General features: G+C 38.0%; 1 protein-coding gene across 1 annotated transcript in view; it reads right to left on the bottom strand.

Moving 5' to 3' along the window:
* The window catches only part of Adam9 (ADAM metallopeptidase domain 9), a 105,432-nt gene that overhangs the window by 11,597 nt on the left and 67,794 nt on the right, over window positions 1–26,041 (bottom strand). The window contains exons 15-18 of the mRNA XM_013144676.2: window positions 19,948–20,053; window positions 14,613–14,796; window positions 1,997–2,077; window positions 1,646–1,751 (exon numbers count right to left, since the gene is read on the bottom strand). Coding sequence (XP_013000130.2) covers window positions 1,646–1,751; window positions 1,997–2,077; window positions 14,613–14,796; window positions 19,948–20,053 — 477 coding nt within the window. The remainder of the gene's footprint in view (window positions 1–1,645; window positions 1,752–1,996; window positions 2,078–14,612; window positions 14,797–19,947; window positions 20,054–26,041) is intronic.

Genomic DNA, 26,041 nt, shown 5'->3' with positions numbered 1-26,041 from the left:
GAAAAGATTTAAGTCATATAAATATATTAACTATGGTAGAATAAAAATTTGAGTTAATTAAATTAAGATACCAAGAAAATCCCCAATAATGCAAAACAAAAATAAAACATTTATAAATAAACTGAGTCAAAGAAAAAAATAAAAATATATCAGAAGTCACTTAAAAATGAAAGAAGATATATTTAAATTGTGCGATAAAGAAATGACTGAGAGGGGCTGGGATTTAGCTCAGCGGCATAAGCACCTGCCTTGCAAGCAGGCGGTTGTGAGTTCGATCCCTGGTACCGATACAAGGAAAAAAAAAGAAATGACTGAGGAAAATTGATAGCATTACAGTGTTACAGTGATACATTATATTAGGAAAAGACAAAAGGCTTCAAACAGATGACCTTATTTTTCTACCTTAAGAAACTAGAAAACTATAAAAAGACAAAGAGAAAATATGTACTTATTAAAAGAACTGCATTCATAATGTATGAAGAACCTTCAAAACTCAACATGACAAACTACTCAACTAAAAAGATGAAAAAAAAATTGAAGACATATCACTTAAAAAGATATGTGGATAGCAAATAAGCATGTAAGAAGACGCTAAACATCATAAATAGTGAAATGAAAAATTAAAACTACACGTGAAACATCACTATATATTTATCAGAAGGCTAAAATTAAAAATATGATCATACATAATGTTAAAGAGCATGTGAAAAATTGGAATCCTCCTATCCTGGCAGTGAGAATGTAAAACAGGACAAAGCAATACTTCCTAATTCACAGGGCATACCTGAAACCACATAGTACTGAGCTCTTTGTAAAGAGCTCATAGTCTAGCACAGAATAAAAACAAGTAACTAAGTACTTTTATAATATGTGATGTACTAACAATTCTAGGGAACCAAAGAAAAGTGATTATTAGTTTAAATTTAAGCAGCTGGGAGAAAAATTCCATTAGGAAGTAAGGTATAAACAGAAGCCTGGGCAGCAATCAGCTAAGTTCCAACAAAACAAAAATAAAATGGTTTGAGGGCTCAGCAGTAAAGGAGAGTTTCCTATAAAGAAATTACAATCTGTTTAAAGCATAAAGAGGTTGGAAAGATAAGCTCAGGAAAATCAAAGCATTTAAGCTATGTTAAGGATTTGGGGAATTTGTGCTCACCGCAGTGCAAAAGCACTGAATTTGAAGCAAGACACTGACAATCATAAATATGTAAAGGAAAACCCTAAACTTCTGGAGTGTGAAGTGGAACACGGGTCTAGGGAGCAAGATGGAAAACAAGGTGCCTGGATACGAGACGTGATGTAAGGCCAGGCAACAGACTGGAGGAAACGGGACTGAAAAAATGGAAACGAGCCAGGCATGGTACTGCACACTTACAATCCCAGCTACTTGGGAGTGATAATTTAGAGAGAGCTTTTCTCAAACTGTAATTTTTTTAAAGGCTGGGGATACACTACAGTGCTCCTTAGGTTCAAATCCCCGTTATCTAAAAAACCAAACAAAACTCTACACAAATCCAGAAATATCTGCAAAGAATTTAGAAGGCATAATCAACACAATTTACTGTGTAACTGATGTAACAGGGTGGTACAAGGTGGCCCAGTCTGGGCTCCTGGGAGATCTCGGGGTTCTCTTCCTATCACTTGCCATTGTGTGTAGGTCCGCTGTCCACGCTTCCTCCGTATCCTTTAGTCTCACAATTGGGGGGCGCCCAGCCATTCTCACAGTGACAATTCTTATTGCTATTACACACCTTGAAAACAATCAAAATATCACTTTGTTAACTGTGAATCTTACTGTTTCAACTACAGAATGGAAATCAAGAGCAAGGATTAAAATATGAATATCATTAAACTCTTTCTGAGAATAACATCTTACTGGCAAATTGTCCAACAGCTAAGAATCCAGAAATCTTTGGACTGTCATCTCATAATCACTGGGAAATTCTCATTATTCAGCACTACTTTCATAAATAAACCAAAAGAGAACAACACCTACCCCATGTCCATGACACTTCTCCTGAATGTCACAGTCGTAATTCAGAACAGATGCATTTACACACTGGAAATTCCTACAAATCTGGAAAAAAAAGCCCCAAGAATTAAGTTAAAAAAAAAAAACCAAACATATTAATAAAGTCGTACTCAAATTACTGAAGAACTATTTTCAAACTTACAAGATACTGTTAATTCCAGTATTATAGTAGTTTTGAAAATATAGAAAAAGATGTGAAACTAATTGACACACAACTAATGATCAAAATAGACAAAGATGACATAAAGATCTAAAATAAGGATGAAAGTACAATCTATTCTATAAGAATATAGATGTAAAGATTTTAAGAAAAATATTCACAAACTGATTTCTTTAACCAAAAGTAACCATATGGAATTGATCTTAGGATTACAGAAAAGACTCGATTAGGAAATCTACTACTATAACACCTCTAATAAGTTGTTGTTATTAAACAAGTATCAAAAGGATAGCTAAAAAAATCTGAAATAGTTCAATTATTTATTCTTCAAAAAGTAAAAGAACATTTTGTTAACAAAACCTGTTTTCCAGTGTTTTATTAAAGATTAAATAACACAGGCATTTCTATAAAATCAGTACCAAAAATGAATCGTTATAAGGTTCTAACTTTGTGCAGTGAGATATGAAAGTGATGAGTCCTAAATATTGAAAAAAAAATTGAGAGCAAACATTAAACCAAAGATCTAAAGGAATCAACTAAAAAATTAATAGAAAGCTGGGAGTAATAGCACACACCTGTAATCCCAGCACTTGGGAGGCCGAGGCAGGAGGATTGCAGTGTGTTTGAGGGCAGCCTGGGCTACATAATAAGTTCAATGCCAGCCTGAACTGCATAGAGACACTGCCTCCAAACACATAAACAAACAGTTAATAGAAATTTTCCAGTTTTCTGGAAAACGGGTATTTTTGTAAAAGGTGCTCTACTTTGATAAATTAGGGGGGAAAAGACCAATTTTTTTTTAAGACTGCTGGGTGCTATTTTAAAGTTTTCTTAGATAATCAACTACACATGACCAGAATATTTAAGTGCACCAATGAGATAAAGTACAAGTTGATAATAAATATATAGTGATATAGTGAAATATTGTTATCTTTACTCTTCTAAAAAATACACAGGTTTGTGAAGAATTATGTTTAGGAGTCAAAGAGCTCTAAAAACTGTTTCTTCTGATAATTTTCAATTACTTTTTACAAGAGGAGATACACTCATATAATTAAAAACCCAAAAAGTCTCGCCTCCCTGGTAAGCAGTCATGAGCCTACCAGTGCACAGGCTAAGAATCAAACATCCCATCCTTCCCATGCACCCCGCCATTAGCAAATGGATACCAGAGGTCTGAGCATCTCTTGGGAGGCTGACCACATGCAAGACAGCAAATATGGGGGATTTCCTTCTACCATCTCTTTGAAGGCTAATATTGTTAGCACTGTTTTGCTTTGTTCTGATTAACTGTATTGCTCTATTCAATACTCTGCTGTGATAGGTTTTATGATGCTCTGTATTTGGTTTGATTTTGCTATACCTGATTGAAAGGACGAGTACTGTGCAGATAACGAGATATACTATGGTACCTATTACTGTTATCCTGATAACCTGCTGTGACGTTCTGTACCAATTTGACTGCATTGTTTCATTTGGCTTTGTTTTGTCTTATTCTGTTGTATTTTTCTATCTTCAAAATAATTTAAAAAATTTAAAAATCCAAAAAGTAGATAAGATCCCAAAATAAAAAGTCATTTCTCATCTATCTTCTAAATACCTAGTATTCTTAGATAGATTTGAAAATATTTTCATGCATTCGTAAGTCTTTAGAGGAATCACCAATCATTTCCCTATTCAGTTAAAAACAAGAGTCTCCTTTCAAGAACTGATTAACAGTGTATACTCAGAATATTAAATAAAGTCACAAGACGTAAGATGACAAGTGTCGGTAAGTGGCAGAGTTACTTTAAGGACCAGAAAATTCCAAAATTCCAGGTGTTGTGATAAGCAATGTTTACTCTGTGGCCTGAGTAGAATCAAACTGTTTGGGATGTGGATGGCAAGACTATATTTTGAAATATTTTATAGTAAAAGACAAATGATACATTACAGATATAACAAACAGTTAATATTAATTATATATGAGAAGCTCTAAAAATGGCAACTCAACAAAAAGCAGGAAAATATGAACTTCTCAGAAAAATATATAGAACCTAATGAAGCCATGAAAAGATGCTCAAGTAATGAAATACAAGCTAAAAGAAACTATGGATTTTATCACTTCAAGATGAAAAGAACTGGAAATTCAGCTGGAGGCTGGGGTGAGTCAGCTCCCTATCCAGAGCTCAGGACACTGAGTTAAGATCATTACTTCCAGAGCTCAAGGGCCCGCCCAGAGCCCAGCCATACTAGGCTGTACTTGCCTGGCAGGTTTCAAGCCTGCCCAGGACGCGGCCAGTGACCCTCTCTGGAACTGGGAACCCGGAAACTCAGCTAGCAGCTGGGGTGAGTCAGTTCCATATCCAGAGCCCAGGAGACTGTGTTAAGATTGTTGCTCTCGGGACTTCTGGGAGAACATGGCGGATAGATAACAGCTGCTATGGAGGCTCTCTGAAATAGCCAGCTTAGAATCCAGGAATGGTGCGGTGTGGGGAGTCCTAAGCAGGGGGAGATATAGCCTGCCGACCCAGGAACGAACTAAGCTGAGAGAAACCAACAGGAAATGCAATCCTGGTGCTACGACTGAAACAGCTAAAGTCTCAGTGACGAAGCTGGAACCCACACCTCTGAAAACTGCAACTTGAATTTCCTGCCGCCGCTGCATCTGAATCGGCACAGCAAGGATAGAGACGCGAAAGTTCTGAGAGCAGGAATCAGTGAACCGAATTGAGAGCAGAGCTGGCAGGGAGCCCTGCATTGACCTGCAGTGAAAAGAATGAGGACCCTTCTATAGACTAGGAGACGTTCCAACAGAGGACATTCTGGGACCGGGCAGACTAGCTGGAACAGGATGCTGCAGTGACTTCAATCACATATTCCCCTCTCAAGCGGGATTGGTGGGGAGCGCTTGACCTGGGTGACACCACAGACTAAGACCCAGTAGGCTAGTCCAAACCAGATCCCTGCACCTGGCAGTGCACCCTAATGCAGTGAAGCCTTCAGCAGGTTGACTGACCTGGAGGGGCGGACCCAGCATAGGCTGCCCAGGTCTGTGTCTCCCTAGTACACTGCAGTGGGCGGGAACATCCAGCCAGTGCAATTCAAACAAACTGTAACAAAGAAATTGGGCCTCTTATATATGCTTGTATGGAAGGAACAAAAAGTATGGGAAGAGGGAGCAACAAGAAAGGGTCCTCAGTCCCCAATCCTGAGAACACTGATCCAAAAAAGGTAAATACAAAGAAGAATGAGGACAGAAAACATGCAATATTAGGCACGGCACCAACAGACATAAAGTGATCTCTGGGACTTCATAGACGAGTTCAAAAGTGAAGTATTTAATCAAGGAAAGCAAGATATAAGTAGAATAGTTAAAGAAATGCTAAGTACCTCCCAAGAAAAAACAGATGGTGGAATGGAAGAACAGAAAAAAAGGGGAGAATTATTTGATGGAGAAAATAGAGAAAACATAGAATACATGAAGCAGGTTCAAAGAAATTACCAGGAAACTAAAAACTCTACTGAAAGCTGGCATAACAGCTTAAAAGAAACTAAGGATAGATTATCTGAACTGGAGGGCAGATTTGTAATGTGGGAGCATGAAAGGAAAAACTTCTTAAAAATAACAAGAAAACAAGCAGTAACAATAAAAGGCTAGAAGATGATAAGACGATCTATAACTTAAGAATGTAAAGGAAGAAGCAGGGATACAAACAAATGAACTGCAAAGGCTATTCACAGAAATAATCAAGGAGAACTTCCCTAATATGGAAAAAGGAAAAGATACTCAAATCTATGAGGCATACAGGACCCCAGCCACCTACACCCCAAACAGAACTACACCCAGGCATATAATAATCAAAATTCCAGAAATCCAATATAAGAACAGAATATTAAAAGCTGTCAGAGACAAGAAACAGATCACTTACAAGGAAACACCCATCAGAATTACAGCAGACTTCTCGACACAAACCATCAAATCATGAAGAGCATGGGGTGAAATAATTCAAGCTTTGAAAGACAATAACCTCCAGCCATGATTGATCTATCCTGCACAACTGTCCTAGGAAATTATACTATGAGAGTATCCACAAAAGTAGATGAGATTAAATTCAGACATGTTCAGGACTTCCAAATTAACTGTAGTCAAGGAAATTTTTCATATTGTGGTAAAGTAACTGCTATATCTATAATGGAGTAAGATACATTTCTGCAAAATTACCTGAAAGATCTGTGCCCTGTGCTGTTAAGTAAATACATTTCACAACATTATTAAAAGTCTAATCCATTTTTATTTTTTCAGTGTATACGTTGGCAGGACACAGGGAGGTATCTTTGTAATGTTCAGAGAGAGGGCAGTGCAGATTTCAATACAGAATTAATAATAGCTTACTGAGGAAAAGAGTTGGATATGAAATGAGTGGAATACCAAGACAGAACCTTTCTTTTCTGCTTTTTACATTATATGTTTTTAAAATTTAAAAATAATGGCAATGTGATACTCTCATATAAAAAAATGTTTTCCAAAGGGAAAAAAAAATCTTAGTGAGGCACAAACTAAAATCTACTTATTCACAAGGCACATACTTAAAATGACACAAAAAACGAGGGCTGGACATATTTGTACGGCTCTTTGGGGGTTCTGTTCCACTGATATCTCAGCATCGTCCCTCCTCTTTAATGCCACACAGTGAGTGTTCATTACAGTCGCTATGTAAGTCTTAGCAGGGTGTGCTGGTACACATCTACAAACCCAGCACTCAGCAGGCTGAGGCAGGAGGACTGCCATGAGCTTGATGGGGTTACACAGAGAGTTCAAAGCCAACCTGAACTGCACAGCAAAATTCCGTCTCAAAAAACTTAAAAAGAGAGAGAGAGAGAGAGAGAGAGAGAGAGAGAGAGAGAGAGAGAGAGACTACTGAGTCTTAAAATCAATAACAGTAATTCCTTCTGTCTTTTTCAAAATTGTCTTTACTGCTCTAATTCCCTTGTCTTTTCATAGACATTTCAGAACAGTCTTATCTATATCTAAGAAAAAACTTGTTGGAATTTAGGTAATAATCACATTAAAATTTATATCGATTTGAAAAATAAAATGATACTGAAAGAAAACAGATCAAAAAATCTATTTGGCAAACTTAGTGTGGTATAATATCCACTAATAGAAACAGTTAAACTAATACATAATCTTTAACGTATTCAACTTGTACTCAACTTGAATAGAACAGTTAAGAAAGTGTCACAAATATATCATCAGCATTCTTAGTGCAAAAAATTTTGTAAGAAAAACATGAAAATAGACTACTATGGGACTTAAACATTTCTTTCACTAAATCTTCAACTAAAGAAATAAATAAGAATGTGAATGACGTAAGTATGTAATTATCAAACACCAGATGCTATCAACAAGAGTACAGCCTTTTCAAACGCACTAAAAAATTCATAAAATATAAGCATGTGGTCAGCTCAAGGGTACATGACTCCAGACCCAAAGTGAACATCTGATGACATCAACATATAAGATCTCATTCAATTTCCAAAGCAAAGAGTATATTTTTGCAAAATGTTTACCTTCTGTGCAAACACTTTGAAGAAAGGAAAATGTTGAGTTATTGTCAAACTAGATAACCAGCACTTCTTTTCTGTTAAAGCAACCACTTCAGAGAAAACTCTTACAAATCTAGCACAGAGAGTTTTCAGTAACAAAGACCCACCACACTGGTTTACAACTTTCCTAAATTCCTTGCACAGTGGATGAACTCTGCCTGGGCATGTCAGGGAGAGTCTCTGAAGATCAAGGTTGCACTGTTCTCAATAAAGTCAACAACTTCCAATATCGCTTCTCAAAAATGGGGTCCCAGTTGCCCTTTGGTTTTTTAATTTAAAAATCAAAATACATTAATATAGTTTGGAAAAATCAAATAGTGCTGAAAGATGTATGACAAAAAACTTCCTCACTCACTTTTATCTAAGCAACTAATGTCTTTCATGATACCAAAAGTTCAACTTTTTACACAGACACATGATGCCACTCCTCTATCTTCTCAAAGTACATACTGTTTAATATTTCTGTCCTTCATACTGGAGTTTAATTGAGTCAGTACACAGTATCGCTACTCACTGACCAACTTCAGGCCTGGTGAGAGGCTAACAACAGGCTGGTTATCAGCAAAGCACATGCCGTAGGCACACTGCACCCAGAATCACTTGCCTGCCCAGTCAGCCTGCTCTGGCCAGCACTGGCCTCCCCCCACAGAAGCAGAGCCTGCCTTACTAAATCTATTGCGCGGCTCAGAGAGCAGACCAGAAGGCACCCTCACTGCAGACAGGCAGATCTGAAAAGAGAGGACAGCAGTGGCTGGGCCTCCCCTGCTGCGTCTCTTCCATACAGTCAGTCCCTCTGCCTCCCTTGGAGAGGTATGAAGGAGGATCCCAAGGTCAGCAGGGTTACTTTAATCTAAGTTTCTCACACACAGAGACACACAAGGTATGGAGTATCCCATTCCACCGCTGCAGACAGAAACATGGACGACTTCAAAACCAAGTGTTCTGGCTCTCATTCCACAGCTTTTGTTTGTACTACAAGGAGAACTGGTCGTTCTTACGAAGCTGGTCTTTGTCACAGCCTCAGTATTTTCCCCTCAAACAAGTTTGGTTAACATTTCCTCTCTAAAATGTTCTCTTTCTCTAGAAACTTTCCTACATGGTCCTCTTGTTCCAGGTGGAAACTGACTGCGCTCCTTCCTGGCCCTGGACACAACTGGTATCCTGGAATTTCTCTTTAATAGTCTTCTTTTCCTTAACTATTTGTAGGAGGACAGCAATGTAAACATCAACTAGTGATTTCTTACTGTAATTTTTTCTTTGAACTTTGTATTATTTCTACCCATTTTGTTTTGTTTAGTCTTTCTTTAAATAAAATTTAAAAAAAAATAGTCGTCTGTTCCCTTGATCACAATTCTTCCTCCCTGTGTTACTTCCTCATTTGTTAGAACATTACTTGAGATCAGCGGTGGAGAATTTTTGGCATGAGTGCCCTGGTGGGCTGTTTGTTATCACTGAAAGCAATGTGAAGTTTGCCATTAGTGCTTTAGATGAATAAGAGTTAAATGTTCTGAGTACTGGAATGTGAGATATTTTTACTGTGTCTTCTAAACATGAAAATATTGTGCCCACCTTCCAGAACTCAATTCTGAATTTCATTTCTTTGGACATGACCTACTCTTGATGTGTTTTGGTTTTTGTATTGGGATATTTTGAGGATTTCTCTTCATCAGGAAGCTAAAATTTCATCCAAGTTCTATGTGTCATTCTTTAGAGATTTAAATTTGTTGGATCTAAAATTCTTTAATATATCCCCTCATGCTTCTACCCTTTATTCATTTTGAGCAACCACTGTCCAAGTTTATTTAATAATCCACCTGACGTTCAATCCTGGGTGCATGAGCAAGAACACAGTACTCAAGTACTATGGTGAGGACAGCCACACAGGTATCTCACAACAGGTCAGCGAAAATAATGTCGAAAATTCTACATTCTAGTATCCTTCTGAGAAGAACAGATTACCAGCGGATGCTTCTTCGGCAGACAGGAGAAGCAGCCCGAGGGGACAACCTCTCCATGTTGTGTCTTCAGTCCTGAGTTTCATCCTGTTCTCAACTATACTTCCAAGTCAAGTCTGTCGAGGGTTCAGAGAAGCTCAGAGATGGTCTTGTTCACATCATCTCTGTTTCTACTGGAAGCTGTAGGCACCAATACACTGTTGAAACAATCTCCATCCTCTCAGTTTTTCAAAATGTTCAAATTTTTATTTACTGATGAGATCTCTACTTCACATTTTGAAGTTTATTCCCAATTTATTCCTATATCTCCTCAGCAGGTTTTGCAGAGAAACAGATAAATGATTATGCCTTTTCTACTAAAATTTGCAGATTTTTTTTGAATTCCTATTTTTATTCTTAACTTTATCATTTGTGTAACTGTGATGGCTCTTTTAATGTCAACTTGACTGTGCCATGGGGCTGCCCAGATAGTCTAATATTATGCTGTGTGTTTCTGGACAAATTTGATATTTCAATCAATGGACTGAGTAAAACAGCCTTGCTAATGTAGCATGGCTTCATCCAACCCGCTGATGTCTCGAACTGAACTAAAAGGCTAAGTCTTCCCCCATAAAAGGGGCTCCAAACAGTCTGCTTTCAGGCCAGACCTCAGGTTTTTCCCTGCATTAAGACTTGAACTCAGATATTGTCTCCTTGCACATTTCAAGCATGCAGAGCTTCGGGCCACTTTGTCTGCTGAGTCCTCAGGCGTCTGACCTGGAATGTGGACCAGCAGAGTATCACTGGCTCTCCTGAGTTTCCAGCTCACTGGCGGCAGCTTGCAGAATCTGTCAGTTCCCATGACTATGTGAGGTAAACTCTTGCAATATATTTTATTTTAGATATGTTTTTATATACATACATACACATTTCTCTCTCTCTCTCTCTCTCTCTCTCTCTCTCTCTCTCTCTCTCTCTCTCTTGTGTGTGTGTATGTGTGTGTGTGTGTGTGTTATCACGGAGGTTCTGTTTTTCTGGGGAATTCTAACAGGTCCAGACTAAAACAAATATGCCCCTCAAACAACAGAAATATATACATTCTGAGGGAAAAGACTTTAACACACTGATCAGGATGCATATCTCAAGGACTAAGACTACAGTGGTATGAGGAAGAACTAAACACTCTGTTTTTTCTACTAAAGTCTATTTGATAGAATGCCTACTATCGATTTAATGTTTGTCTCGCCTGAATTCAGATGTTGAACCCTGACCCTCTGTGTAATGACATTTGGAGACGCGGCCCTTGATTAGTACAGAGAGATGAGATCATGAAGATGGAGTCCTTATCTAATGCGATTAGCCTCCCTACACGAAAAGAGGCCAGAAAGCTTACTTGCTTGTATTCTTGCATGCCTCCCTCCATGCAATAAACCATTTGAGTGCACAAAGAGTTAGCATCTGCCACAGGCCAACAGAAAAGATCCCAGAAGGCAACCTACATAGCCAGCGCCTTGATCTTGAACTTCTTAGTCTCTAGAACCACAAGACACAAATTCCAGTGTAAGTCACCTAATTAGTAGTATTTTGTTATAGCAGCCAAGCAGAGTAAACATTCTAACACCTAACTTCTGGTTTCTGAAGCTCAGAAAACAAAGGTGGATTATACCAAGACTTGAATGCAATGATGTCTGCTTTATTATTTTTGTTTGTTGTTTTGCTGACTTTTTCTCCATCAACCCAGTGCCCTTCCCAATCCCTTTCTTTCCTAGTAAGTTCACCTGAGTCATCAGCTTCCCTCACAGTGAAGCAAAAAAGATGCAGGCAGAGCACACGGCGTGGGCCCTGCGATGCATCCTGCATCACTCCTCTGCACAGCACAACTGGCTCTTCGAGATCAGCCTCAGTGCTTTTCCAAGATGCCTAGATATCTCACTAGAACAACGATCCCACCGAGCTTGGGGCCCTGGGGAAACAGGAGATTTGTTCTTTCCTCTGAAAGCGCAAAGGTCTGTGTACAGAAGGCAAGGAAGCCAAGAGACAAGCACGGAGGAGAGAGGAGGGGCAGCCTTAGAGGATCATCAGGTCGATCCATCCCGGGTTCCAGAGCTTTTCATCTGGTCTCGTAGGACTGGAATCAGTGCATTTCTCTTTTTCTTTCTTTCTTTTTTTTTTTTTTTCCAGTACCACGGATTGAAGTCATAACCTCACGCTCATCAAGGAGGCACTTATGCTGCTGAGCTAGATCCCTGGCCCCTTCTCTTTATTCTTTACTCCAATCTTAGTTGACTTTTTAAGAGACTTAAAAATACTAACAATAGAGTAAAATTTTACATATTTTTAATCACATAGCTTCAGAAGTACAGAAGTATATTCATCAAGCAAATAAACTTAAGGCCTACACCTAAAGAAAAATATAGCATTACCAAACAATGTTTAAGCCAAGAATGTATGCTTATAATACAAACTATATAAAGGAAAATACTGTAAAGGTATAAATAAATTAAGTAAAATACATGTTTCAAAATATAAATGTAATGTTAGGGAACTTATAAACTCAAAAAGTCAAAAGAAAATAGTAATTGTCTCAATAGCTATCAAAAAACTAGTGATATTTCAAACCCATTCTTATTTCTTTCACTCATTAATCAGAATTAAAGATATTCTCTTTAAATAATGAATAATAAATATTATACATGTCATGGCAATAGCCAAAACCATATGCAATCTTGGAAGGCTACAGATAGTCTCAGTCATGTAAAAGGCATGAAAAATATGTACACTATCATCATTATTTAATACTATTGTGAAAATTCTATCATTGAAATTAAACAAGAAAAGTAAGCCCACATAGTAAATATCAGAAATGAACTCTTTTCATCTATAGAAGATAACTACCAGAAAATTCTAGTATAATCAACACAAAAATCTAACAGTCTACATGGATGTTAACAAAGTGTACACATACACCAATAAATTTTTTAAAATATTAACAATAACCAGTAAAAGATATAAACAAAACAGCTTTTCTTACAAATAAAAAAATAGAAAACACAAATTAGAAAAATAATTGGGGTGTCCACTCATAACAGAAGTAAAACATAAAATTGGGTTAAAATTAATCAAAAATTAAAATGGAACTTTATAACTGCACTTTTAAAAGAAGACCCCAAAAAATGGAGACACATACCATGTTCTTCTATGGGAGACTCAATAATGTAAAGATGTCACTTTTCCCCATAATAAATGTGTAAATTTAATGTCATCCCAAACAAAATTCCAAAGCGCCTTTTAAAATTTTTTGCACCTTGATAAAATGATCTCAAGTTCATCTGAAATGATAAATAAATGAAAATAGCCAAGAAAGCTATGAAAAAAGAATAAGGGGGCATCTGTATCACTGGATATTAAAAATGTATTATAAAACCATCTAAACTAAAACCAAGGCAGAACTGACACATGAGTAGTCAGACAGGTCAATGGATGTGGTAAAAGCAATAATCTCACAATATTCTGAAGAAAGACTTTCAAAATACATAATAATGGTGAAAACCATAAAACAAAGGAATAACAGATCTAAGTGCATAAAAATGCAAACATGGCCAAAAGTACTAAAATAAAAGAGAGGCAAGCAATAAAATGGGCAAATAAGTGTGTGCATATATGTGTGTGTGTGAACATTACATATGGCCTGACATTCTTTAATAAGACAGCCAGTTTTTAAATCAACGAAAACATCACAAAGCAAATCACATAAAAGAAATGAATTTATATAGGCAAAAAAGTCCAATATCACTAACAAAAGTAAAAGTTTTAAAATCATCACTGAAAGCTTTAAAATGATTGCAAATTTTAACTGTGGTGTAGAGAATTTAAAACACTTTATTTATATAACTATTGGAATGCTATATATAGCTTCAGATTCCAGATAACAAAACCTTTCCAAAGAAATGTCTGGCAAAACTTCCCCTAAAATCTTAAAAGTATATAATCATTGCAGTAGTTTAACCTCAGAAAACAATTAGGACTATCTTAAACTTTTTTATTTATAAAGCATTTATCTCACCATTGTTTATAATGGCTGCAATAGCCAAGTTTATTTGCAAAGACAGACACAAAAATATATGAGTTTTAAATATACATATATGGGTTTTTTGGTAACAAGTGAAGAATGAAGTAGAAATGGAAACTCAGTGGATAGATATTGAGACAACTTTGAGGGCCCACCCATCTGTGTGTAACAGGCTGCACACTTATGCTCCGCCTTCTTCTCCCCCTCCCTCCCTCTACAATCTTCTGTGTAAACTGCTGCCTTCAACTTTACCATTCTCCTACCTTGTATCTCTCATATATGGTTTAAATTTGCCAAAGCCTTTCAATGCAGCACCTAATTCATTAATTAACTTTCTTAATCATACTATGTATCCCCCTAAAAGGGGTGTGACCCAGGCTCTTTTTTCATATGCAATCACAGGTAAAAAATTATGGCTGGCTAAAACTCGAGCTCCTATCTGATCCAAACAGCTGTGGTCAGCATGGCAAGGAACAGGCACAGGGCAGGAAGGGCAACATTTTTGGTACAAAGCCACATACAAACAGATACATACACACTCAAAATCCTGGAAATCACCGAAGTATTCCAGTAATAGCAAACTGGCTTATAAATTTAGGTAACGGGAAGAAACATGTCTAGTACACTGCAAAATGCAAAATTCCAGTGGAAAAAATACAAACAATAAAATTGTAATTGTTCATAATTGTCTTCTTGGTGGCTTTGTATTTTCTAAATGTCTATGATAGGCATAGATTTCTTTTATAACTAGAAAAGAGTAGCCACTTACTTTGTATAATGATTTTTAATTTTTCATTTTACTTTCTAAGTAGAAAATATTTTGATTACCTTTCCAACATCACATTTTGTGCCTTCATTTACCATTCCTGGATCCGGAACATCTGATCCTAGCTGGAAATCCACACCCCAACATTTGGTGCCTCGGCTAGGTGTCTGAATAATAGCAGGCACAATTCCAAATACAGGCATTTCTTGAACATTCTCACATTGAAGTTTTCCACACAAAGCGTTTCTATAAAGTGAAACAAATAATGCAAACGTAAAATGAACCCAGTGAGTATGAAAAAGAAAAATTACATATTACATTGTATGTGCAAAAAGTTTGCTATTATATGGCTGCAGGGAATCTGAACAAAGGAAGGATATAGAGGTCACACAGCTCTATATATAGAAAAGGAAAGAAGCAAGGGGAAGCGAATTATTAAGGTACCAGCCACTGCTGATGCTCCTTCTTTTCCCCTCCCAAACCCTTTTCGCTGTCTACCTAGAGCTCAAAATTGTCTACTAAAGTTGTTTACAAATATGATTTGCTACTACACAGGAAATACAGCAATATGAAACACAATCATTTTTAATGAAACAAGAAGCTCCCTTCCAAACATGTTCTCAGGGCTAGGGATATGGCTCAGTGGTAAGGCACTTGTCTAGCATGTTCAAGGCCCTGGGTGCAATCTCCAGCATTAGAACAGACACACACATTCTGGTTCATCTCACTGCCACCTGAAGCAATATCAAAATTCAATTATGGCTTCTTAAAGAGTTAGGGTACGGATTATATTAGATTCTGTAATATAAATAAGAAAGGACCCTACCCATCTTTGCCTGAGTAGCTCTTAGTTAATTACAAGCTCAATACATTAACTCACTAATTCACTAATTCAATGTAAGAACTCCATGAAGGCTTCTCTAACCACAAGGCCTATCACTAAGGTCATATGGGATAAATGTCTTTTTTATACCATTTGTGCCATGGTTTAGATCTATAATATCCACCAAAAACCTCATGTGTTTAGAGTTGGGGCTTTTGGAAGATGATTGGAACATGGGAGTGCTACACTGGCAGGTAGCAGGTCAATCCGACCTACTGATGAGTTTACAGCTAAAAGTACTGTTAAGAAGAAGGGTCTGGTGGGCAGAGGTGTGTCAAAGGGGCATATTTTTCTCTTTCCCAGCTGCCGTGAAGTGTGCTGCTTTTCTCCACCATGTCCTTCCAGCTAATGCTTTTGTCTAACAGCCAGATGACCATAAACTGAATTCCCTAAATTGTGAGCCAAATCAAACCTCTCCTTTTTTAACATATGCATGTGTCATCAAGCATTAGGTCTCAGTAACTAGAAAGTCGACTATTACAGAAAATTGGTACCAAAGAAGTGGGGTCACTGCTATGAGTATTCCTGATCATATGGTTTGGGAGCCTTTGAAACTGGTTTGTGGAAAGGGTTCACAAAGTTTTAGAGTTGTTAAGTTTAGATAAGTCCTACAAAGTTGCAGAGTTTGGCAGAAGACTGGCTGAAGCTCAGAAGATCAGAATGCTGATCAGAATGTGGACAGTAATGGCCACGCTCAGCAAGTTTCCACTGAAAACAAAGACCGCATCTGTAGTTGGAATACAAGCCACGCTGGCAGAAAATTTGTCTATATTTTACCTATGTCCTGAGACTTTGAGGAGACTGAGATTAAGGGCAGTGAATTAATTAATCTGGCCAGGGAAATTTCAAGATGTCTCAATATTTAAACTGTGGCACGGGTACTACTGAATGCTTTTTGCCATATTATAGTGAGAGCTGTAGTCAAAAGACAGAACAGAAAAATCTGAAAATTTAAATTTTGGCCAAAAAGAAACCACATGTAAAGTTGGAACCAAAAGTGTGGCTGCTGAAGAAAATCAGGACCATATAAAAGGAACCAGGTATTTTGTACAGGGACAAGAAAGATTCCTTGAGAGCACCTCAGAAATCAGCAAGAAGGAAATAGAACAAAAATTTAAGGAAGTATCTCTGGAAGGTAGGACCATATATGATTTCTTTCTTTATACTTTTCTATATTTTATATATTTTCTGTGATGAGAACGACAAGGACAGTGGTGACAGTGGTGAAGACAACAGAAGATTACCCAGAACCAAGTTAGATAATGTCTCACTGAGTGGTCCAGGCCAGCCTTTAACTCACTATGTGGCTTAGGTTGGCCTTGAAATCTCCTGCCTCAGCTTCCCATGTGCGGAGGTTACAGGTGTGTGCCACCATGCCTGGGCCACATACTGTTCCTTTTATTTTTTTGTTTTGTTTTTTTCTGGTACCAGGGATTGAACTCCCGACCTCATACTTGGCAGGCAGACGCTTATCCCCAGCCCTGCACATAATGTTCTTAACACTAACATCCATCAACTTCTTCAACCTTCAAAACAACACTTGGAAACAGATGCCATTATTATTCCTATTTTACATAACAGACGGGAAAACGAAGTAATTTGACCATAGTGCTAAGTGGCTGAACTAAAATTCCAAGAGATTCAAATATTCTTATCCTTACATTATCTTTATACTACTATGACATATTATCATTGTATTGCTTCTATAAAGTATTTATTATCCTTATACTATTGTAAAATATTCTTTCATTATTTTTACATTACTATCCTTTACCCTTTATCCAATTTATCCAATTACCCTTATAATCCTTATAATACTATTATAAAATATTTTGTATCATTACTTTATCTCTCAAATGAGTTACCCAGCAATAGGCTATACAATTTCAATATTTTTAAACAACCTAGTCATAAAACTAAGAAGTAAAACAGTGCTAAAAACAAGGTGCCAGGGACTGGGGATTTAGCTCAGTGGCTTAAGCGCCTGCCAGGCAAGTGCAAGGTCATGAGTTTGTTCCCCAGCACCAAAACAAAAAACAAAAAAAACCAAGGTGCCAACAAGTCTGCATTAACCCACTTACCCTTTAATTTCAGCTCTATTCCAACAACTATACTAAATTTTCCCCCATTCTTTTTTCACTCAACATTTGTACCTTCATTTACTCACCTAAAAAATCCTTAATAAAAAACTATATTCCAGAAATTATGCTAAGCATAAAAATTTAAATGTGTTATTGAACTTTATAGTTCAGTTAGAAAAGATGGTAGTCACATGAAGAAATAAAACTGGCAAAGCCTATAGAATTTTCCACAGATAATCAGGAAAATTTGGTAACAATAAAAGGGTCAATTCATCAAGAAAACTTAATACTAAATGTATGTGTATCTAATAATAAATTCAAAATGTACAGCAAAAAGAACGAAAAAAGAACATCAAAATCACAATCATAATTAGAGTCTGATATACCTCTCTCAAAAGTGGAAGGAGCAAATAAAACAGACCCCCTCACAAAGATGAAAAAGTAACAATTAATTTGACACATAGACTAATACATCCAACTACTGCAGGGTGTACTCTTGTTTTCAAGGGCATACAGAACATTCATTGGGCAATAATGTATATCTCGATAAATTCCAAAGAGCTGAAATCACACACATTATGTTCTTAATGATATTAAACTAAAAAACAAAATCAAATATATAATCAGAATATTCCCAACTATTTGAAAATAAGCAATACATTTTCAATAATTCATGAGTCAAAGGAGTAATTGCAATATAAATTAGAAAATACTGCATTTTATAATTTAAATTAGAAAATGAATGATAATTAAAATACAGAGAAGACAAAGCACACCTTCCTATGAACAGGCTCCACCATGCAGATCAGGAACAGACTCAATCAGAAGACAAACTATGCATTGCCATAAGCCATCTGGTATGCGGACTGGCAAACCAGAGGCGCTCCCCTACCACCCTGTACCCTGTGCGGTAAGCACCTGGTTGATTCAGAGGACTCAGGGTGAGATGATAGCAACTGCGGTGAAAGGAACCGCTTGATGTTTGTATTGTTTGGTTGACTTTGCAGGCCTGGGCTGGTGGGCTGGGCGTCTACTTGGAAGATGGCAGTGTGCATTGTGGGGGTTTTCTCCTGTCTTTTTTTGAAATCCAATGTTTTGTTCCATTTAACCATTTTGTTGTATTCCTGCATCTGGTAATTTGAGCAACTATTTTGAAGATAACAATGTACAGCATCACAACCAGTGTTAAATCTTGTTTCATCTTGTTTTGAAAACTTATATACATGATTTTTTTGTTGTTGTTGCTGCTGCTATTGTTGTTTTGTTTTTGTTGTTGTTCTTTAGGTTTATTTCTTGATTTATCTGTTTTTTCTTTTTTCTCTTTAAAATATATCATATTCTATGAAAAAGGGCTGGGGATATAGCTCCGCAGCACAACATCTGCCTGGCAAAGTGTGCGGTCATGAGTTTGATTCCCAGTAGAGAGGGAAAAATAATTCTATGAAGAAGAGGCACAGAGCATTAAGAACACCTGTGACTGCAATCTCTGATCCTTAGAGAAGCCACACATGAACCGAGATCTGGAGGATGAACAGAATCACCCAGCTGAGAAGCAGTAGCACGGTAGATGCTATGGCCGAAGGACCTGTGTAGGCCAGAACGGCTAACATACTGCACAGGGCGGCAAGCACACAAGTAAATGAAACCATGTGCTGGGGAAAGAAGAGGGAAAGGGCATGCCACACAAAGCCAAGGAAAGCAGCTTCCTCCCAGAGAAAACACTCAACATTTTTGAATGACACTGAAAGGCCAAGGAACACAGATTTTAAAATACCCATTGGATCTGTGGAACTGGAAGTCACTGTTGCTATTTCTTAGCAAACACTGTCTCACTATGAGTTGCTTAGCCTAACTGGTAGCTTAGGAGGTGAAGAAAGGAGAAAGGATACACGTTCTTACAGAACAATTCCAATTATGTAAAACGTCAACACCAGCTTGTGCAGTGCACAGAAACAAAAAGGAATAAATACACTGAAATCACTCACTGCATGTGGACTGAGATCATGGATGACTTTTTTCTCCTTTACGTTTTTAGTATTATTAACAATTAGGAAATGTTATAAAAATAAAAAAGTTTTAATTCATTATTTCTAAGTTATATAAAGTCAGACAAAACAATGAAGTCCAGAATGAATTCTGCAAGTTCCTTTACTCAATATGTTTTATTGAAAGGAAAATGAAAAGAATGTTTAGTTAGGGCTTTTATTATAGGTCAAAGAGAAACAAAGTAAGATTGTAAAACTCCCTAAATTTCAGAAAGTTGATAACTATAGTAGTGAAATATTTTGCTGCTTTTGTTCCTAAACTTGTATTGTAAAATCTAAGTCTGAAAAGATAGATAATTAAAGGAATAAAAGGCCAACAGTCACAAAAGACCTTAAGAGATGACTGGTCTTAAAATGTGTCACAATCCTCTGACTCGCCTCCACTTACCCAGTGGCACACTTCTTGTATTCATTGCCAGAGAAACCACAATTGCCAAATCTGTCACCTTTAGAATTCACTTCAATGAAACAATCTCTTGGGGCAGCCTTGGCTTCTGTAACATTAAACATTTAAAAAAGAAAAAGTTATAACTGAGAAACAAAAGTATATCCTGCCATAGTCCCTACACCTAGATGAAGTGCCTCCACACCTCTGAAAAGGTTTTAGACCTTAAATGTAAAACATTTTTGTTCCATATTTCATATGAAACAAAAAATGTAATGGTATACCTCCCTCTTAATATTAACATGGGTTTTTTTCTTAATTAAATATAAGACTTGACCAACATGCAGCATCTCCACTTCATTAATGGAACATGTTATTGCTGCTATTCCTAATGACTCAAGATTAAAAACAAACAAACAAGGTCTTGAAAAGGGGAGATGGAACTCTAGAATGGTTCCTGGATAAACCACATGGCCAAATACAGCATTTGTCTCAATCTGAAAAGCAGCTGCATTACGCAGGGCAACTGGTCAGCATCATGGCCAGCTCAGTGTGTGATCAGCACGGGTGGAAGGCACCACTGTGCCTCAACATCAAGTCCACAGGTTCTCACCAGAAGGACAACGAGCAGCTCCCTGAAACCCCTTCTCTGTGCCTCGAAATGTTCTCCATAACGTAGCTAGAGAAATCTCAAAGCAAATCTGATCATGGCATTTCCACACTTAAAACACATGCTTGTCCATTATTTGGGGCAGAAAAATCTTAATCCAAAATTCATGACTCTGCCAGTGGGTACAACATAGTCACCCACAGTGGACACAGCCTCTCCACTGTCCAAGAGGATGAAGTCTTCACAGCCTGAAGGAATGGTAACAGATGCACCAAAGCAGGTGCTTGGTGAGACAATGCCCATTTTCCCTGGCACCTATATCCCCCATGTTTCTAGACCTACAATGGGTCTCAAGTCGGAGCTGCTCCTAAATGTGATGTACAAAGGGACATACTACACTGCAAGAGGGCCTCATGCATTTCCTTATTCACAGAGACAGAACTCCAGGGCATGTGGATGGAGATGGACATTAAAGGCACAGGACAAAGCAAATTGGAATTAGGCTTAATTTATTGACAAGAGAAAAGGAAGCAGAGATTCTGCCTTTTAAAAGTGATACTCAGAGAATTAGAAAGGCCTCTAACAGTTTATCAGCTTGGTTGGCTGAAACACAGAACAAAAAGAAAAAAGCAGCAGAGGATCTTGGCCTGACTTGGGCCAAGTTACAGAAAAAATGCTTGAGTACAGGGAAGACCAGGTCTTTTAGGAAAAAAATCCCAGTATGCTACCAAATGTTATGCTATTCGTGGTTATCTCAGCTGTTCCCAAGGTATCTACACCTGTCGGCCAGGTAACTACTATGTGCTGATTGTGTGTATAGCTCAAAATACTTAGGGCAAAGCCCTAAATTCCACTGCTATGGGATTTGAAGATGAGCCTTTCAAAAGAAATACTTAGATGAGATCATGGGGGTAGGGCCTTATAGACTGGTGGCCTTACAAAAAAAAGGGACAGCAATCTCTTTCCCCTCAAGTAAGGGCACAGGTAAGAGGTAGTCTTTAGACAACCAGACCCTAGCCTTTTCCCATCAGTCAGCACCATTTGTAGTCTGCAGAGGAAGAAAACAAGAAATCAACAAAAAGCAACCCTCTCTGCAAAACAGCACCATGCGCAGGCAGCTGCCACCACAGGACAGCCAGCCCCCAGGCCCTTCCAGCATGTGGGCTGGGAAACAAGAAGAGCCAACCCTCACTGCCACCACCATAAGCAACCAGCTGATCCAGAGAAACTGGATGTGACCATAGCTATCAAAGTGCAATGCAATTTGATGTTTGAGGTGTTTGGTGTTTCACTGACCTTGCAGGTCTAGGGCCAGAGGTTTGCTCACCTATTCAGAGACTCACGGAATGCAGTGTGGCATCTATGGGGATCTCCTTCTGAAGGTAGTAGCCATTGTTAACTACCTGTTACCTTGTTTTGAGGTCTTGTATCATTTTCATTGTTTTGTTGGGTTGGGTTTTTTTCTGTTTTATTTTGCTTGATTTTATTATATCCGATGGCATGGACAGCTATTTCAAAGATAATAAGACATACTATGGTAGACATTTTGGATTTACTGCTGTCTGGTTTTGAAGTCCTTTATTGCATTCGTTGTTTTGTTTTTATTAGTTCTACTCTGTTCTGCTTTGTTTGATTTCTACTATGTCTGAAGGTATCTGCAGCTATTTTGAAGACAATAAGAGGCATTAAGGTCACCATTGTTGAATTCGTATTGTTTTGAAGTCCTGTGTCACTTACACTGGTTTGTTATGATTAGCTTTGTTCTGTTTTATTTTGCTTGTTTTTACTCTCTTTAAAATAAAAAAAGTAGTAGTATTTAAGCAAGGAAGACAGCCCTCCCCAGGAACCAGATGAGCTGGCGCCTTGGCTCTCCAGAAGTGCGAGGATAAGGTGGTTAGCCACGCTGCCTCTGGTACCTTGTATGATCTGATCCTGCTATGATCTGAATGTCCCCTCTAACACTCATGCTGAAACTTCACTGTCATGGAAACAGTATGAAGAGGTAAGACCTTTAAGAGATCATCAAGCCATGAGGCACCAGTTAACTGCTGTGTCAACTTGAGTAAGAAATGCCCAACTGGCTTAGCATAGTTTTGGGTGTGGCTGAATAGATTTACTGAAGACAGAAGGGCCACCCTGCATGTGAGTGGCATCAACCAACAGATGAACAGCCGGAGTGAATCAAAAGAGACAGAAGGCAGGCTACTGCTCTTTCTTCAGACGAGCTCGTCTTCACCTTTGCCTTGGAGTACACCTCCCGGCTTTCAGCACAGATCCTTCAGCCTCCTGACATGGACTTGCCCAGAACACTACAGTGAGCTCCAGGCCTTCAACTTTTGACTGGTCCTTTTAGTTCTCTAGCATGCAGACAGACCTTTGGCAGTCCTCTATACCTGGCTACCTGCATATTTATATTAAATCCATATTTATATTAAATCTTATGTGGCACAGTAAATCTCTGTAGTGAACACTGATGGATACCGCTCTCCTGATGGGGTTAATGCCACTGTAAAAGGGTGAGCCTGGCCCATTAGTCTTTTATCTTTTCTCCTCTCACCATGTGATGACATACAATAAAGGCTCTCACCAAATGCTGGTACCTTGACCTAGCACTTGCCAGCCTCCAGACCTGTAATCCAGTAAATTCTATTCATTACTCAGACTGTGATATATTCTAATAGCAACACAAAACAGACTAAGACTCAGACTCAGTCAGACTGAGACAGAATGGCAAAATAGCAATCAATGGCAAAATACAGCCTCTCCATGATTTGGAATTGAGATACTGTACCTAGAAACAACTCGGTGAAGAGAAAAACAGACCTCCAAGAGTTGAGAGGGCGCTGAGAAGGAAAACTAGAAACTACAGAGAACTGGAGAAACACAGAATAAAGATGCAAGCAATCCAGAAAGTGCACCTGGCTCTTGGGGAGGGGACCTGTTTTCACAAACACAGGTCAGCAGGGAGACTTCCACAGCTCCAGGGGGAGACAAACTGGGACGGCAGCACAGGCACCAGGCAAAGACGGGGGTTACTGTAAACTGTAAAGACAGAGTGAGGTTTTCCTCTGAAAGGGCCTCTTCCTGCACAGCAGGCTGCCCTGGCGAAGAAATCCAGTGCAGCACCTGCCATACTTGAGAGTTTAACCAAGAGGCGTTTGGAGACAGTGAACTAGTTAAGACTGAGCCACAGAGCAGCATCATGTCCCAGCAGGACAGGATTCAGCATCCACACACACGAGTGTGGAAACAGAACAGATCTTCTCAGAGACTCACTATCCCTCCACCATGTCTGCTGAGTGGCAAGACGGTGGACCACGGGAGAAAAACTAATTCAGAAACACCAGGGAATTGTGTTTGGACTCAGTTGCATTTGTTTTTATCTTCACTGGCTTTTGGGGGTTTGCTTTTCCTCCTTTTATTTCATATTTTTCTCTTTTCAAAAATTTATCTGTCATTTTTATCTTTTTCTTATTTTTTTTGTCATTATTCTACTAATTTCCTTTTATTCCTTAATAGGACCCCTTATCTCACTTTTCTCTCCTGCTCATTTTTCATTGTCTAATTCTTCAAATTTTATTTCTTCCATTCTCCCGTTCACTGTACCCTCCAGCTTTGCTAGTACAATCAGTAAGCTTTATCTTTAGATGGTTAACTCTATGGTATTACTATTGAATATTTTTCTGTTCTTAGTAGAGGTGTATGTATTGCTGTGTTTAACAGATATATACTGTATGTCACTATTTGGTTTGTCTTAGTGTCTACAGTGTAACTGTAGACCTTTTTTGTATAGTTAAGACTTTTGCTACTTTCTGTTCCTTAAGGTCTGTCAATAATCCAGTTTGTCTTTGACACTATTAATGTTGCTGATTTTGTTGCTATAGCCAAAGTGGCATAGTTGTTGCTATTAACTGATTTTCTCTGTATGCCAATATCTGAATTACCTTTGTATCACTAACAATTCCACTAACCATTCCTCAAGAAACAGAATTGGCAAACAGAATTCAATAAATCATCTAAAAGACCAGACATAACTAAGTAGGCTTCATTCTAGGCCTGCAAGAACAATTCAATATATGCAAATCAATAAATGAAATTTACCACATAAGAAGCAAGAACATAAATCACATGATCATCTTTCAACAAATCCAGAAAAAGCCTTTGAGAAAATCCAACATCTATTCATGATTAAAAAAAAACCTACAGATAACAGGTGTAGAAAGACCTTTTCTCAATCTGATAAAAATCATTTATGTTTCCTTTTTTTTTTCTTTATCAGTACCAGGGATCGAACTTACAACTGCCTGCTTACTTATGCCACTGAGCTAAATCCCCAGCCCATTTTGTTCAATTTTATTATACCTGATGATATAGGCAACTCTTTTTAAGGTAGCAAGAGACATTATGGTAACCATTGTTGATTACCTTCTATTCTGTTTTTATATCATGTACTATGTTCATCCTTTGTTTTGACTGACTGCGGTGTTTTGTCACATTTGGTTTTATTCTCTTTCAAAAAAAAAAAAGTAGTAAGAACTGTGGGAGTAATAAAACCCAAAATGTGTAAATGCTATTGTAAAAAAAGAGAGGAAAAGAAAGTGCTCTGAAGGACACAACCGCAAGTGTGTTTTGGTGTGTAAGATAGATGACCATATTACTAAGTTTTTGTTGGATCACTGAACACAACTGTTTGCAGTCTCACTGTTTGAATGTCCACTTTGTATGCTTAATTTTGTAACTTGATCAACTATTTCTAAGATGACAATATGTAATCTATTAACTAGTGATTTCTTAGTTTTTTTTTTTGAAATTCTGTATTACTTGTACCCTTTTACTATTTTGTTTTGTTTTTTCTTTAAATAAAAAAAATCATTTATGACAAACCTGCCCAACATTACATTAAATGGGGAAAAGCTGAGAGCTTTCCTTCTATAATCAGGAACAAGAGAAGCTCTCCATTGTTAACACTCCTGTTCAATACAGTACTCAAAACCTTAGCCAGAGCAATCAGGAAAGCAAAACAAATAAAAGGAGTATGTACAGAAAAGGAAGATATCAAATTATCATTGTATAGCTGGGTGTGGTGGCACATGACCGTAATCCCAGAACTCCAGAGAGGCTGAGTTGGGAGGATTGCCAAGAGTTCAGGACCAGCCGGGACTACACAGTGAATTTAAAACAAGCCTGAATTACTGAGCAAGAATTTTTTTGGATGGGTTGGAGATTTAAGGTTGTAATTTGGTCTTTTGTTTTGTCATTTTTCTGTATTTCTGTGTTTCAAGTGTTTCGAGTGTTATTCTAAGGCTTCCCCAGGGTCTGTTGGAAACCTCCTCTATGCCCTCAACTCCCGGGACTCTGGCACCCAGTTCCCTGGATTGATAGAGGGTCACTGGGGGTGGAGCAGGCCAGCTCAAGCCCAGCTTCTGGAACCGGAAGCCGCGAGGTTCCCTGGCCAGGGCAAGAGAGGGTCTCAAACTAGCTGGACTC

The sequence above is a fragment of the Cavia porcellus genome, unplaced genomic scaffold (genome assembly GCF_034190915.1).
Source record: "Cavia porcellus strain 051 isolate PalLab524CR breed Dunkin Hartley unplaced genomic scaffold, mCavPor4.1 scaffold_29, whole genome shotgun sequence".
Lineage (NCBI taxonomy): Eukaryota > Metazoa > Chordata > Mammalia > Rodentia > Caviidae > Cavia > Cavia porcellus.
The sequence above is the reverse complement of the archived record's forward strand: the minus strand, read 5'-3'. Positions and strand labels throughout refer to the sequence as shown.